At 39.8% G+C, this 17,297-nt stretch overlaps 1 protein-coding gene across 1 annotated transcript in view; it reads left to right on the top strand.

Moving 5' to 3' along the window:
* Positions 1 to 17,297, top strand: part of rab3gap2 (RAB3 GTPase activating protein subunit 2 (non-catalytic)) — an 80,951-nt gene that overhangs the window by 20,099 nt on the left and 43,555 nt on the right. Inside the window, exons 6-10 of the mRNA XM_052010958.1 lie at positions 3,025 to 3,100; positions 10,131 to 10,232; positions 12,651 to 12,750; positions 15,302 to 15,400; positions 17,061 to 17,209. Coding sequence (XP_051866918.1) covers positions 3,025 to 3,100; positions 10,131 to 10,232; positions 12,651 to 12,750; positions 15,302 to 15,400; positions 17,061 to 17,209 — 526 coding nt within the window. The remainder of the gene's footprint in view (positions 1 to 3,024; positions 3,101 to 10,130; positions 10,233 to 12,650; positions 12,751 to 15,301; positions 15,401 to 17,060; positions 17,210 to 17,297) is intronic.

Raw genomic sequence — 17,297 nt, 5'->3', positions numbered from 1 at the left:
TGGACAGCAAATATATTGGCACATTTTGTTCTCAAAATATGCTACGTCTGCTGAGAATAAGTTGAAGTATTAGTGATCCAAAACCTTGCAATAAAGATGCCATGTAAACAAACCAACAGCGGATGTTTTCTATTCATCATCCCTTGTAATAAAACTCGTACCTAATTCTGGCTGTCCCTTGTCAGTTTTAGATTTTTGTTTGTTAATGTGTGATCTTTTGAAAATGATCTACATTATTGGTTCAGTAATAATTGTTTTCAAAGACCAAATCCTTATTATTGTTATACTATTGGCTTTGCTAACCAGTAATATTTGTTCAGTATCACACACTGAACCACTTTTTTGTAATTTGGCTCCTGCTGTATTAAAAGTGGATTATCCATTTGGGAAGTATTGAGTTAAGCACACCTCCTTGGGCTCTCCTTGATGTTATTAGGTGTAGTTTTATTAAAGATGGTCTTGGCCCCATCTTCTGATACTGCACATAATCCACTTTTATTGATCATTCCTAGTTAAACTGAGAAAATAATGATGAGACTTTATGAACCTCAACAGTCCTTGAGCTGCTTCTACAGTAGCATTAGGAAGGGAATTCACAGTTCAAAATGAAACTAATCAAGCAGCTCAAAACTATGGCCCCAGCGGACAATATGGGCTATCATTCAACAGTAAAATTCATTTTCTGCAATCTATAAACTCAACCGTAACATCATGACAGGGTTAAGAGTGCAAAGGATCAGGCCATACTCAACAATGAGGTACCAAACAACTGGTGAAGCAACAAGAGAGATCGAAGTGAATAACATTGGTTAAAGCAGCATGCATTAAACTGAGGTACTAAATTCTACGGTATTAATTAAAACTTTGCATCGTACTATATCCACAAATGAATGATGGTAGGCAACTAACAATTAGGAGGAATGCAGAACACCACAAATACTCCCTGTTGAAGATCACAGTGCCAAAATATTTGCTGTAAAGACAGTCAAAGCTGAAGCTTTTGCAACCATTTCAGGCAGAACTGCCAGGTGGATAATTAACCTTGCACATTCCGCACCTTCACAGAAGCCAGTCTTCAACCAATTCAATTAGTTCCAGATGTTACAAAGATAAATTTGAGAGCACTGGATTTGCCAGAGGTTATAGAGTCAAATATCCTGCCAGAAGACTTGAGCTCTAGAACAATCGGTGTTTCTAGCCCTGTTGTTCAGTGTAGCTGCTGCGTGGTCATATGGAAAACTATCCTAAGGTGTTTGTCCAAAAGAAAAGGAGAACTTTCTAATCTGGACTGTGCTTATAATCACCACCCAAGCGATGGAATGTGTCATTTAACAATGCTGTTAAGTGCCCCCAATCACTAACCTGTTTGCCCATGTGCTCTATCGAATTAACATCTTGTGTCCAAACATGGACCGAAGAGCTGAATTTTGCAATTCTTTAAACCACCGCTTTGCCCAATGGTTCATGGAAGCTAAGTGTGGCATCAAACAGATGTCGAATAACCCTTGGTGGGTTGTCACAACGCATCTTCTATGTGGTACAAGATACAATGATGATACACTGGTGATGGAGGGAATGAATACATTAGGTTGTGGATTGGGTGTCAGTCAAATACACTAAATTATCCTGGATGACGTTAGGCTGCTTGAGTATGGTTGGATCTTCACTCACCTATGCCAGTGGTGAGTCTCAAGCTGCAAAATGCTTGTCTTCTGACCTGCTCCTATTACCATTTTTTTTATGTGGCTGAAGTTTCTGGCCAGTATTGATCCCAGGATATTGATGGCAAATTCACTAAATGTAATGACATTAAATATCAAGGGGACGAGATTTACTCTTCTCTCCTGTCTACAAGGACAAAGTCTATTTTCATTTTTCTGTCCCTGCTGCTACATGCCTTTTAATTCATCAAACCCCCCTGTAGCACCCTTGTCAAACCTTTTGGAAAATCTAAATATTCCATGTTCACAATATTCCCATTTGGAAAATAAGGCATTTGATCAAATTTTGTCAAAACAATGTGACGTGATGTTTACAAAACTATGGCCATGGTTAATTTATGCCACTTTACGAGCATATATGCTCATAACAGAATAATCAATAGTTGCCTACCTTTTCCCATATCACTCCCCTGGAGTAGAGTGAGACATTAGACAGTACTAAAATTCTTTTGCAACAATGTACAAGAAAATCTAAATATTTCTGCTCAGTTCTGGAATTTCTGCAGCCAGTTATCATATTTGAGCTTGGGACTTAACTGCATTGATGAATAAAGACAGACTGGCATTCATGTAGCATTTTGTGCAATCCTACTGCATCCCAAATAGCGGAATAGTACTTATAGTGCTGTACCCTGGTTAAGCGTAAAGCAGTACAGCATGCTTTGTGGTTTGATTGGTAACTAAAATGGTGCCTCCATATGGATGGCTTGTGGACACCCTATCAAATGACAGATGACCTACCTTTGAGTCAGTTGCCTTTCATGCATGAGAGAGAAATTGTGATTTTACTAAATCCCTTTGATCAATGAATTGCTTAGAATGCAAAGTAACGCAACTAACCTCGTGCTCTTAAACAAAGCTAACAAGTTAGCTAAGCACAGAGTGGACAGCAGGTCTGTTAGAACAAGTAAAATGTACCAGTGGCTGCTGCACTTTGTTGAAGTTGTTTCTTTTAATTATGTTAAGTGATATTGGCTAGAACAATTGGTATGATTCTTCTGTCTACTTAATAGTTGCCCAAAATCTTTAATGCCCTTGTTATAAAAAGCTGCTGGAAATTAACCCTCATCTGAAGGGGTCTGTGGCAGTGCTGCCTTCCCACTGTTCAGGACCATCAGCTGAGATTATTGTGCTAAATTTACATGATAGTTTTCAGACTGTAGAAGAAATAAAATTACCAAAGCTACACCTATGGAGAGAATGTGGCCTAGAACATTATATAAATGATTTTGAAAAAAAGTGCAGCTTATGATTTAATTCTGAAAATGCTGAATTAAGTAACAATCTGTTTTACAATTGATAGAAGTTCCACAGGACGACCAGACTGGACGTGTATAATTGTTGGTTTTACCTCGGGATATGTACGATTTTATACTGAGGTAATTATTCATATGTTCACTTTGAGGGGGGAATTCAAACATTGACTTAAATATTTAATCTGAATAGTTTATTTTTAACTTAAAGGAAATTTTCAATCGTGCTGTATAGAATGACATAGCCTGGCTGTGTCCTGTGTGTACTGTGTTGCGTTTATGCTCATCTCAAAGATAATATAATTTTGTCAAGAGGCTGCAGATTTACCTATTCCATGGCTGGCCTTCATACTGTATAACAAAATCCCAGAAGGCAATATTTATCCTGACCTGATATTAATTTGTGATCCAGAAAATGCACAAGATGTTGAAGGCCCAATACAGTGCGGAGGTCAACCATAGAATGTTGAAGTTTGGTATGGTCTGTGAGTCAGACGTATTTGAGATGAGGATCCAGATATTTATAACCCTAGGGCCAAGTTGAATTCAGTGATAATGTAGTAGAAGACAAAGTAATTAGAAGTTAAAATGCCTCCTTTTTAAATAGGGAGACCATTTCCACACTCAGGACTGCAGATGTGCTCTTGGCAGTCTCCCACTTTTATATTTAATTCTTCTTGAAATTAACAATATTACTCTGTTAGCTTTTCTAATAACTTGCAGTACCTGCATACTTGCGTTCTGTAAATTATGCACTAGAATATCCAGATTTCTCTGCATCTCAAAGCTCTGCAATCTTCTGCTATATTGAATCTTAAATCTCTTTGCATCATGGCATTTTATAGTTGCACTCTTGAAATAATCATTTTGATTTATTTTTCCTGCCAAAATGGACGATTTCATATTTTTGCACATTATACTCCATTTGCCAGATTCTATACCCACTCACTTAACCTATCCATATCCCTCTGTAGATTCCATATGTCCTTTTAAACTTTCATATGCATCCTTACATCAGCAATTTTAGCAACCATACTTTTAGTGCCTCCATCCAAGTCAATTGTATGAATTTTAGCCAGAATATTGGATGGGTAATAGTAGGCAAGATGTACTATATATAGTCATGGCCTAACAACAATTGAACAATAACAACTGAATTCACAGATGGGGAATAAAACATGCAATCTGACTTGAAATTGAACATCGAATATTCTTCATGGTTATTTCATTTCATCTGAACACATATGACCAGCCTGTTTCCAAATATTCCAGATGTAATAACAGTGATTTCACCATGAACCAAAGATATTTTTGGGCAGTTTAAGTAAACTTAGTCTATGCATATCCCCAGAAACAGAGGATTATTGCAGAGTATGGAGAGGGACTCCCAAGAGATTTGAAAGTGACTGACTCATTGCTATGAAGTACATCTACACTAAAAGGGAAATGGGCTAATAGATTTGTATTCATTTAAGTTGCCAAAACAGGACAGGCAACTGCAGATACTCTGGTTTTCATTAGATTCTATGCAAAATATCGGAATCAATTATCAGGCGAAAGCTTGAAGGTTATCTGGTTATGAATAATCCAGTTAGCTGGAGCCAGTGGAGGAAGATATTTTCTTACTAACCTCCTCAACTTTTTTTCAACCAAGTGACAATCGAAGTGGATAATGGAAATCCAAGTCACGTGCTATATCTGTTTAAGAGACATTTAGTAGAGTTGCATACAAAACTCGGGATTCTTGGAAATGGGAGACTGCCCTGAAAAATAGCAAGTAGTGAATGCTTGTTATACTAACTATTTCAATGGTGGTATGTGCTAAGTGTAAAAATTCAATGTGATTTGGGATATTATGGTTTTAGTTCAGAAAGCAAAGTGGTCACTTTTTCCAAACAATATGGCTTAAGGGGCTGCAAAGTAGTTACTTAAGTAATTGGAGAAAAACATACATGCAGGCAGAACTATGACAGATGAAATTCGATGTAAGTACAATGCATCAACCTCAATTCCTTCCATGACACAGCAGCCTGCTTAATTGGCCAGTGACCCAACGTCTCTAAATGATTTAAAAAAGAAAGCTGCTTATTCCTCTTTTGTTTTTTTTGTCTTTTAACTTCTAACCACTCCAGCTCCTAGTTTGTTTTCTAGCCCATCTTCCGTTTTCTACCCTCTCTGATCTCTCTTCATGAGATCCTTTTCTTGCTCCTTATTCCTTTCACCACTCTCTCCTTCTCCCCTTTTAGTTTGCATTCTTTTTAAATGTCTTCATTATTCACCCAAATTTTTTTTAAAAAATCATTTATTCCAACTACTGCTCCAAATCCAACTTTCCTTTCCCTAAAATTAAACTTCAGCTTGTGTCCATCTCTTAGAAAAGTCTTATTAATCCATTTTATCCCACCTTCTACCTGTCTTTCATCATCAAGATAAACTATTTTCCCTTTGCGCTGCAAAGTGGTTTCAGCTAATTGTTAATCTAGTTACTGTACATAGAACATTACAGCATAGTACAGGTCCATCAGCCCATGATGTTGTGCCAACATTTTATCCTGCTCTAAGATTTATCTAACCCTTCCCTCCCACATAGCCCTCCATTTTTCTATCATTGACATGGCTATCTAAGAATCTCTTAAATATCCCTAATGTATCTGCCTCCACCACCTCTGCCAGCAGTGTGTTCCATGCACCCACCACTCTGTGTGTGTGTTTTAAAAAAAAACTTGCCTCTGACATCCCCCCAATATCTTCCTCCAATCACCTTAAAATTATGCTCCCTCATGTTAGCCATTTTTGCCTTGGTGGGGGGGGGGGGGGGGGGAAGTCTCTGACTGTCCACTCGATCTATGCCTCTTATCATCTTGTACACCTCTATCAAGTCACCTCTCATCATCCTTCACTCCAAAAAGAAAAGCCCTAGCTCGCTCAACCTATCCTCTTAAGACATGCTCTCCAATCCAGGTAGCATCCTGGTAAATCTCCTCTGCACCCTCTAAAGCTTCCACATCCTTCCTATAATGAGGCGACCAGAGCTGAACACAATACTCCAAGTGTGGTCTAACCAGAGTTCTATAGGGATGCAACATCACCTCTCGGCTCTTGAACTCAATACCCTGACCAGTGGAAGTCCAACACACCATAAGCCGCCTTAACCTGTGTGGCAACCTTGAGGAATCAATGGATGTGGACCCCAAGATCCCTCTGTTCCTCCACACTGCTAAGAGTCCTGCCATTAACCTTGTATTCTGCCTTTGAATTCGATCTCCTGAAGTGTATCACATCAACTTTTCCGGGTTGAACTCCATCTGCCACTTCTCAACTCAGCTCTGCATCCTATCACTGTCCTGCTGTAACCTACAGCAACCTTCTACACTATCCACAACACCACCAACCTTCGTGTCATATGCTAACTTACTAACCCACCCTTCCACATTTTCATCCAAGTCATTTATAAAAATCACAAAGAGCAGGGGGTCCCAGAACAGATCGCTGTGGAACACCACTGGTCACTGACCTCCAGGCAGAATACTCTCCATCCACAACCACCCTCTGTCTTCTATGCAAACCAATTCAGAATCCATACCGCCAAGTTTCCCTGGATCCCATGCCTCCTGATTTTCTGAACGAGCCTTCCATGAGGAACCTTATCAAATTCCTTAATAAAATCCATGTACACCACATCCACTGCTCTACCTTCATCCATGTGCTTTGTCACATCCTCAAAGAATTCAATCAGGCTTGTGAGGCATGACCTGCCCCTCACAAAGCCATGCTGACTGTCCCTGATCAGCCTATGCATCTCCAAATGCCCATAAATCCTGTTTCTAAGAATCTTCTCCAGTAATTTGCCCACCACTGAAGTAAGACTCACTAGCCTGTATTCCCAAGGTTATCCATGCTCCCTTTCTTGAACAAAGGAATAACATTTTCCACCCTCCAATCATCTGGCACTAACCCTGTAGCCAGTGAGGACGCAAAGATCATCACCAAAGGTGCAGCAATCTCTTCCCTCGCTTCCCGTAATAACCTTGGATATATCCCATTTAGCCCCAGTGACTTATCTATCCTAATGTTTCTCAAAAGTTGCAGCACATCCTCTTTCTTCACATTGACATGCTCTAATGTATCAGCCTGTTGTATGCCATCCTCACAAATGTCAAGATCTCTCTCTTTGCTGAATACTGAATCAAGTTATTCATTAAGGACCTCCCCTACCTCTTCTGACACCAGGCACATGTTTCCTCTTTTATCCCTGATCGGTCCTACCCTCCTATTCTTCACATACATGTAGAACGTCTTGGGGTTTTCCTTAATCCTACTCGCCAAGGCTTTCTCATGCCCTCTTCTAGCTCTAAGTCCATTTTTAAGCTCCCTCCTGGCTACCTTGTATCTCTCCAGAGCCCTGTTTGATCCTTGCTTTCTAAACTTTAGGTAAGCATCTTTCTTCCTCTTGACAAGATATTCTACATCTCTCGTCAACCATGGTTCCTTCACTCTACCACCCTTACCCTGCCTAAATGTAGAATACTCCCAATAGAGTGATTGTTCCCTTCCTGTTTCTGATCTCCACCCACACTGACTCAGTAGATGATCCCTCCAGGACGTCTTACCTTTCTGCAGTTGCAACACTATCCCTGATTAGCAATGCCACTCCCCCTTTTTACCTCCATCTCTGTCCCTGTTGAAACATCTAAACCCTGGAACATTCCTGCCCTCGTGACAGCCAACTCTCTGTAATTGCCACAATGTGTAGTTCCAAGTACTTAACCATGCTCTAAATTCATCACCCTTGTTCCTGATACTTCCCACATTAAAGTAGACGTTAAAGTAGCCCATCCAACTGACTGCAATTTTGCCCTTTCAACTGTGTATCCTTCCCCTGTCTTTCTACATGCTGCATCTACTTGTACACTAAATGCACCAACCTCTGACCTATCACTCGGATTCTCATCCCCCTGCCAAACTAGTTTAAACCCTCCCCAACAGCTCAAGCAAATCTGCCCGCAAGAATATTGGTCCCCCTCCAGTTCGGGTGTAGCCCGTCCCTTTTGTACAGGTCGTACCTTCCCCAAAAGAGATCCCAATGATCCGCAAATCTAAAATCCTGCCCCCTGCACCAACTCCTCAGCCACGCATTCATTTGCCAAATCAACTTATTCTTACCCTCACTGGCACAGGCAGCAATCCAGAGATTACTACCCTTGAGGTCCTGCCTTTCAGCTTCCTACCTAGCTCCCTGTATTCCCTCTTCAGGAGCTCATCTCTTTTCCTACCTAAGTCATTGGTACCAATATGTACCATGACTTCTGGTTGTTCGCCCTTCCCCTTCAGAATACTGTGAACTCGGTCCGAGACGTCCCTGACCCTGGCACCTGGGAGGCAACATACCTCCTGGGAGTCTCTTTCACATCCACAGAATCTCCTGTCTGCCCCCCCCTTACTATTGAATCCCCTATTACTACTGCTCTCCTCCCCTGCCCCCCTTCCCTTCTGTGCCACACAACCAGGCTCAGTGCCAGAGACTACATTTAAACTGAAATCATGATTTGCCTATAAAAGCGAAAGCAGGTACTAATAACTTAAAAATTTAAAAAAAAATTTTATTTACAGTGTGGTAACAGGCCCTTCCGGCCCAACGAGTCTGCACTGCCCATTTTAAACCCAAATTAACCTACCCGTACGTCTTTGCAATGTGGGAGGAAACCGGAGCACCTGGAGGAAACCCACGCAGACAGGGGAGAACGTACAAACTCCTTACAGACAGTGACGGGAATCACACCCCGATCGCTGGCGCTGTAATGGCGTCGCGCTAACCGCTATGCTACCACGCCTGCATTTGTTATGGGATGAGAAATTCAGCAGTTGACATATTTAATAGATCCCTTCAGATGTTGCATCCTTTCCTTTGTCCGAGTAAACTAGCATACATTCATTATAAAAGTATTGCATATTGCAGTACACATTCAATAAGTTCATAAGATAGAGAGATTCATATTATATTTGCCTGTATACTGTGAGCTGAATTGTGCTTTATCTGACTTGCTTTTCACAACTGTCCTTGTGCTTTTCCTGTGGCAGCACTTTGTGTGGCCCTAAGGTCCAGTTGCTGCAGCAGCCTCGTTAGGTGGAGCTGATGAAGAGTGGCTCTGCCCCAAGAACACCCTTTTTTCCAAGGCCTTTGAACTATTTTTGGATGTCCCTGATAAGCAATTAGAAAAACATTTTAAAATAGAAAATTGAATTTACTTGAAGAGGTTAAATAAAAAAGGTGTTTCTAGTATTTTATTGATTAAAGTAATTAAAACGCTTACTTGCATTTCTCTGTTCAATCAAGGCAAGCAATCCTATCCAAATCAATGGAGCGGTGCTACAGTCACCACCCATGGCTTGTGATGCAGCAGATGAACTTTACGTTTGCCCCTTAGCTTGGGAGTCCAATGGTGGAGTAGCTCGGCAGATGTACTAGTGTCTGACCAGCAGCTTAGTTCTAGCTTCTGCTTGGAATGTGCAGATGCAGACATCAGGGATGTGGTGATTTGTGAGGAGAATGTCATTAATGATTCTCTACTGAGCCACTGCAAAGAAAGTATTTATAGGCACAGTTTGTTACAGATACTAGTGAAGTTCAAGTGATAGTCTCTGGCCCTGTGATACAGTCTAACTTTTTCCTCCGTTCCTTTTGTGGCATTCATTGTGGTTGACCTTTTTCTTTCCACTTTTTTGATCTCTTGACTTCCTCCTTTATTGCATTGCTTGAAGTCTTAAATGAGCTGTCCAACTTTGCTCTGGGAAACCATCACTGATCCATGCCACAAACTACTTTCCTGTGTTTGCCATCATCCACCTTCCCATCCATCTTCTGGTGCCAAAGCAGACTTGTGGATAATTAACCCAATGTTGAGAATGAATTTGGTGACTGCCCGTGTACCAATGACCATAATTGAGGAAAATAATGGATGCTGTGGGATGACCCTGACTTGAAGGTTTTGATCTAAAGTTACACAATTTTTAAATGATAAACAATGTTAAATTGATTCCTCCACAGTCCAACCAAGCATGTGCTGTTAAGGTTAATGAAATGTATTAGAGATTACTGTTTTCTCAAACATTCAGTTAATTTCCATGTGATAAAATTTTGTGTGTTTTGTTTTTGCAGAATGGAGTTCTTCTTTTAGCTCAACTTTTAAATGAGGACCCAGTTCTGCAGCTGAAATGTCGAACTTATGAGATACCCAGGCATCCTGGTGTCACAGAGCAGGTGGGAACCTCACAAGCATTAGAAGGTGATAGACTAAGATGCTCTTTGGGGTATTAAGCATTTATGAACATTATTAAATTTAGATATTTTCTTGTTAGTAACTTTTCTTTGGATGCCTGACATTGTGTTTGTATCATAATACTTAACTATTTTATTAGTGTTGAAAAAATGTTTAAATTACTTAGTTTGCATTTATTGTTGAGTATTTCAACTATGTCGAAGTCGAGTTTATTGTCATATGCACAAATACATGTGTGTACAGGCCCAAAGAAAAGCTTACTCGCAGCAGCATCACAGGCACATGGCATCGTATAAGCAGCATTCACAAGAAAAACATAAATTATACACAATTTTTTACAAGGAAGGTCACAATTAAAACAAAAAAAAATGAAGTCTGTTTTAGTGCAAAGTGATCAAAGTGGTCATAGTGTTGCCAAACTGTAGCGATTAGGGTTTTGCCAGTTGGTTCAAGAACTGAGTCGTTGAAGGGAAGTGGCTGTTTTTGAACCTGGTGGTGTGGGACTTCAGGCTTCTGTACTTCCTGTCCGATAGTAGCTGCAAAAAGATGGCATGGCCCAGATAGTGGGCATCTTTGATGATAGATGTTGCCTTCTTGGGGTAGTGCCTTCTTGAGGTAGTGCCTCCTGTAGATATTATCGATGGCAGGGAGGGATGTGCCCATGATGTATTGGGCAGAGTCCACTACTCTCTGCAGCTTCTTGCATTCCTGTGGATTCGAATTGCTGTACTAGACCATGATGCAACCAGTCGGGGTACTTTCAACAGTAGATCTGTAGAAGTTTGTTAGAGTGTTCGGTGACAAGCCAAACCTCCTTAACCTCCTAAGAAAGTAAAGACGCTGGGGCGCTTTCCTTATGATTGCATCTATATGCTGGGCCCAGGACGGGTCATCTGATGTATTAAAGCCCAGGAATTTAAAGCTGCTGACTCTCTCCACCACCGATTTTCCCTCAATGTAGACTGGTGCATGTTCACCCTTCTTCCCCTTCCTGAATTCAACAATCAGCTTTTTAATTTTGCTGACATTGAGCGAGAGGTTGTTGTTGTGGCACCACTCAACCAGGTGTCTTATCTCGCTCCGTAAGCTGACTCATTGCCACCTGTGATTCGCCCAACAACAATAGTGGCATCTGCATATTTGAAGATGGCATTGGAGCTGTGTTTAGCCACACAGTCACAGGTATGGAGAGTAGAGCAGGGGGCTAAGCACGCAGCCTTGAGGTGCACCTGTGTTGATGATCAGCAAGGAGGAGATATTGATACCAATCCTCACTGATTGAGGTCTGCTGATGAGGAAATCGAGTATCCAGTTGCAGAGGGAGGTACAGAGGCCCAGTTCTTGAACCTTGATGATGAGTTTGGAGGGATAATTGTGTTCAATGCTGAGTTTTAGTCGATAATCAGCAGCCTGACGTATGATCCAGACCAGAGTGAAGAGCCAGAAAAATCATATCTGCTGTTGACCTGTTGTGGCAGGAGGCAAATTGGAGTGGATCCAAGTTGCAGAGGTAGTTTAATTCAACATAAGGAGTTAATAGAGTCCAATTCCATATTAACTGCTATCAGATTTCTACTGTAATTGTAGAGTAGCTTCCAAAATTACTTCATGCAGTATATAAGTTTTTCCTTTTGAAACAAAAAAAAGACAAGTCTGAAGATGTTTTGTGCTTTTTATTACATTCAATAACATATAGCAAAGTATTCCCAGTACAAATTAGTGAATAAGTTAGCCACTGGACATGAGGGAAACGGGCTAAGCTTGGTGAAAATTTAAAGTGAATCTCCATGGTTGGTTCATTTTTTGCAAAACAAGATTGCATTGCTTGGAAGTGACGTGTGTGTCATATTTGTAGAACTATTGAAGACCTTGTCTTATTTCAGCCTGTCATGTATGATCATATCCATCTGCTTCAAATAAACTGGCTTGTGGGGAGAAAATAATGAACTTTTGTGCTGTCTGTGCACGGTAAAGAAGCTTGAAAAGCACGTTAATCAATGTTAAAGGAGCTGCACAGTGATTCTTTGGATAGTGTATATCTGCTTTTTTGATTTGGAATGCCATTGTGTAATCTTGCATGAATATTTCCAGTGGGAAAATACAAAAAGATCTTCAGTACCTTTTTTTGCATAAAATTACCTATTGACTGCAAAGATATTTTACCTTGAGCAACTTTGTTTTGCCATCCCAGTGAGAGATGATGGTTTTATAAGCGCTATTATGTAAGTTTTCCAATTTGAGGAGACTGGTTTTTAAGTGCTATTTATGTTTTTAAGTGCTATTTATGTAAGTATTTTTGAGATAATTTAGTAACTTGCCCTGATGTCTTGATTGCTAATTAGAATTATATTTTCCATTCCCTTCCTTCCTACCTCTTCTCCCTCTCCCCCTCCATGAAGCATGAAGAATTGAGCATTTTGTATCCATTTGCTCTTGTGACAATAGATGGATTCAGCCTCTTTCAGTCTCTTCGTGCCTGTCGAAACCAAGTAGCAAGAGGTAATTTTTATTAAAAAAAACTGTTTTCACCAGTAGATTTATATTTAAGGTAAGATTTTAAAATTACTTCTTGTGCTTTGTCTGAGGGTTCCATGCTAAACTTGCATTTTTGCCATAAATGCTGTTTTTGAGCTGTTGTACTCAAGTGAAGGTCTTTTGATTTAATGTCCCAGTAATATTACTTCCACAAATACTTAATTTCCAAGTTTCTTGACACTACAATAGTGATTTTAGTATTCATAGAGCTAGTTTATGATGAACCTGGAATCTAGAAAATCATCTTGCATAAATATAGTTTATACACTGAATGTGTGTAATGCACAGAAATTGAAATACTGTATGGATTACAAATCTTTTTGTCAATGTGCAGAAAATGTAACATTGTGTGACATGATGTAACTAAACAATTATTCTGGTAGGGTCATGACTCATCTTAAAATCATTACCATGCATTTACTTCACCTCAGTGCAAACCCGTTTATTTCAGTTTTGTAACTGAAGGATTGTTGGAAGCTTTATTGTAATGTGCATGTCTGTATGTGTCTGCACGGTCTAATCATGAAGCTCAAAAATACTACTAATTAACATGCTAACTGCTAACTTTCAGTGAAAGGTAGAAATGTAAGCATTGGAGAGCTACTGTGGATAGGTGAGAGAGGACATGATGTTTGGTAGTGCCAGCTTGTATGTGAGGAAAGGTGAATGCATCTGATTCCTACAGCCTCAGAAACCAGTCCTATGTACTGTCATATCCCAGGAACACAAACGTAGGCTGTTTTACTGTTGGTGGTGGTGGGGGGGGGGGGGTTTGCGGGGAATTATGTATAGACTAAACACACAGCCATGGTAAGAAGGAAAACTCTCTTCATTTTTGGTTCAAATTCCTTCAACTCCTTATGTAACATCAGAACCTAACAATTGAGAGCACACCATACAGCCTCTTGAGCGTGTTCCACCATTCAGTAAGGTTATGGCTGATCTGATCTTGGCCTCAGCTCATTTCACCCCATTACCCATGACTACTCCATTGTCCAGAATTATTTCCTTGTAATCCAGACCAGCACTGTGGGGCTACCAACATCACAAGCAGGCCCTATCATCAGCCTCTTTATCAACAACATTCCTTAAACCGTAAGATCAAATGGTGATGTTTGAAGCTCATTGTAAAATATTCAGTTCCATTCACAACTCCTCAAAGAGTAAAACAGACAATTCTTGCATGTAACAAAGCCGAGATAACATTTCAATAAGTGGTAGGTAACATATGCCAAAATGCCAACCCAAGACCATTTCCAGTATGAAAGTTTGACCCACATATCTTTGATATTCAGTTGAGTTACTGTTGCCAAATCTACCATCATCAATACTCTGTCAAAGATTGATCAGAAACTCAACTAGGAGTGCAATGTAAATATGTTTGCTACGAGAGCAAATCAAAGGCTGGGTATCCTTCAGTGAGTGACTTGCATTCTGAACCCCAAAGCCATGCCACCATCTATAAGGCACAAGTTGGGTGTGTAATTTCTCATGTTTCTGTATGACTTAGAATGAGGCCATTTGGCCCATCGAGTCTATGTGAGCTCTCTGCTCAATCCCATTTCCATTAATTTTCCTGCAACCTATTCTCTCTTGTGTTCACTTACTCCCTCCTGATTATCATCACAGACACACTAGGGATAACTAGCTAGTTAACTTACCACCAGTATATCTTTGAAATATGAGGGGCAATGGGAATACCCAGAAGTGCTTGTGGTCAGAGGAGAATGTGCAAACTCCACACAGACAGCACTGGAGCTTGGGATGAAACCTGGGTTGCTGGAACTGTGTCTCTGTCAGCTACTTCACTGTGCCCTTGATGGGATACTTTCCACTTGCTTGGATGAGCACAGGTCCAATAACTCAAGAAGCTTGACACCAACAGTCTAATTGATTGACACTCCGGTCACTAGCTGAACTTTGATTGTTTCCAGTCCCATGACTGCATCTGTGTCATCTGAATATGCACTGCACTTAGGCTACTGTGACAGCATTTCCCAAACCCCCAACCTCTGACTGCATGAAGGACAAGGGTGCATGGAAACATTACCGGTTATAGCATCCCATCCAAGTTGGGCACTATCCTGACTTGGAAATACGTTGCTATTTTCTTCATCATTGCTGGGTCTAAGTCTTAGGACCTGCCAGCCTGCATTATTACGGTTGACCCTTCACCAGGGGGATTGCAGTGATTCAAGTAGCTGACTCACCCCCACCATCACCTTGAGGGTATTTAGGGATGGGCAGTAAATGCTAGCGTTGCCTGTAACAGTGGTACCCTTTGAAAAGCAATGCATCAGACAATTAAAAGTTGCTAATTTTGTGCTCCTTGCATTATCACATTCTTTAGTTCCATTGTAACATTACGTTGTTAATTAGGGCATTTTCAGCAAATGTTGTACTTGTATTATATACATTCTCTTAACATGTGAACTCTGTAGGGTTAATGTGCACAAAGTGGATAATTTTACGTTCCTCGCAAGCAGCATAATTTGGTAACTTTTTTTTCTTTCAGCTGCAGCTTCAGGTGCTGAAAGTGTGCAACCTCCACCTTTAACGTATAAAAAATGGGGTTTACAGGACATTGATGTGATTGTGGACCATGCAAGCATAGGTAATAAAAAAAAATCATTTCACATAAATAAAAGAAACTTGCAGAGGAATGACATTAAAAAAAATAGTTTATTTGTACGGGAAATATTATCAAATGGATTTACTTTTTAGCACGAAATGTAATAGTCACTATAAATGACACATGCATATCAATAACCCAGCAAGAGAATTGAGCTTACAGAAACTGTGGTTTAACATAACATAACGTTGATAGAAACTCTGGAGAGAAATTGGAACACTAGTCCATTTGATTGGTAAAGTTGATCAGATATGGGAGCTTCAAATAAAATTGATAGGAAGTGAAATATGGTAAACATCTACAAATTGGTGTACAGGTCAAATCTTCAGTGAATTTCAGAATTCCTGAAAGTAAGACTCCCTCCTTCAATAACAATTAGGGTTTCTGTATTTCTGAATTACATTTGTGATAATGCTTTTTTATTCCCCCCACCCCAATCCTAAAACCCTAACCAGGAAAAAGGAAATGGTAATATGTACTCCAGAAAATAGAAGCTTATAGGAGAAAAAAAAACTTATTCTCAACTTCATTTTCTAAATTGGTTTGAATTACCTGATCTTGGTAAAATACCTGGTGCTATAATGTTAAATATGACATTAATAATTAATGTCTCTGAATACATCAGCCATTGATAATTTATTTGTTCATGAGTAGTGGTAGTTGTCCAGTAATTTAGTTTCCAAAGTTACTTGATAAATATTTCTTCTGGTTCACTTTGATATTAAGGAGTCAGTTGTGAATCTTATGCCGTTGTACACTTTTTTTCCAATTTGTAGCTTTGTGTTGGCAATTAATTTTGACATTTTCATTAGGGTTTATGCTCCCTTTTGCAGAGATGGGGGACTGGCTAAGTTAGTTGGTTACAATTACATTTTCTATTTATTTAATGCCTTTAACATAGCAAAACCTCCCTAGGTAATTTTGTAGCAATATTTTTAAGTAGATGCATGAGGTATAATATGAGATAACTAAAAGTTTGGTCAAACCAGAAGCTTTGAAGGAACATCTTAAAGGAGTAATGATTAATAGAGGCAGAAGGGTTTAAGGAGGTAATCTGAGTTTGGGGCTGTGCACGGTTTAACTGTGAGATCTGCTGCCATACAAAGTGAATGGACTTTAATTCATTGAGTGAAGGGATTTCAATTGTTCCAATGTTGTGCAAGTGCATTTATGAATGTGAATTTATTTTATTTTCAGCATTGTAGGAATACCACTTTATAACAATATTATTTAGAAATTGATTTATAAGATGTGCTCCCATTTTCTTTTCTCTTTCTTTCAATACTTGGACGAATCTGCATAACCAACAGGAGAGTTAATATAAGAGAAACAAAGGACTGCAGATGCTGGAATCTAGATGAAGAACACTATGATGCTGGAGGAACTCAGCAGAAATATCCCCTTTTCCTATCTTCAGTCCTGAAGAAGGGTCCTGACCCGAAATATTGACCGCCTGCTTTGCTCCATAGATGCTGCCTGGCCTGCTGAGTTCCTCCAGCATCATAGTTTTTCATCAGGAAAGTTAATATGTATTGCTCAGAGTAATTAAACATCCCACCCCTATTCTCCTTCCTGAAGCAGTTATCAGCAGTATGGAACATATTTTCACTTGTGTCCTAATTTTCTTTCCCTTTTATACCAGGAATCATGACACTATGTCCATTTGATCAGTTGAAGACTGCCTCTATTTTAGGTGGAGTAAATGCTACCGTAAAGAGCAGCCCACCAGCCATGTCAGCATATGTAACGGTTGGTTCTGGTCCATTCACAGGGTTTTTCTACGCTTTGGAGGTATGTGTATCTATGACTTTGTCTTCATTTAAATTACTTATTTTTCAACATTTTGTGTGTTTAAATAGACTTCTGTGAACAGCATTAA

The sequence above is a fragment of the Pristis pectinata genome, chromosome 3 (genome assembly GCF_009764475.1).
Source record: "Pristis pectinata isolate sPriPec2 chromosome 3, sPriPec2.1.pri, whole genome shotgun sequence".
In the NCBI taxonomy this organism is placed as follows: domain Eukaryota; kingdom Metazoa; phylum Chordata; class Chondrichthyes; order Rhinopristiformes; family Pristidae; genus Pristis; species Pristis pectinata.
This window is presented reverse-complemented; position numbering and strand designations above follow the sequence as displayed.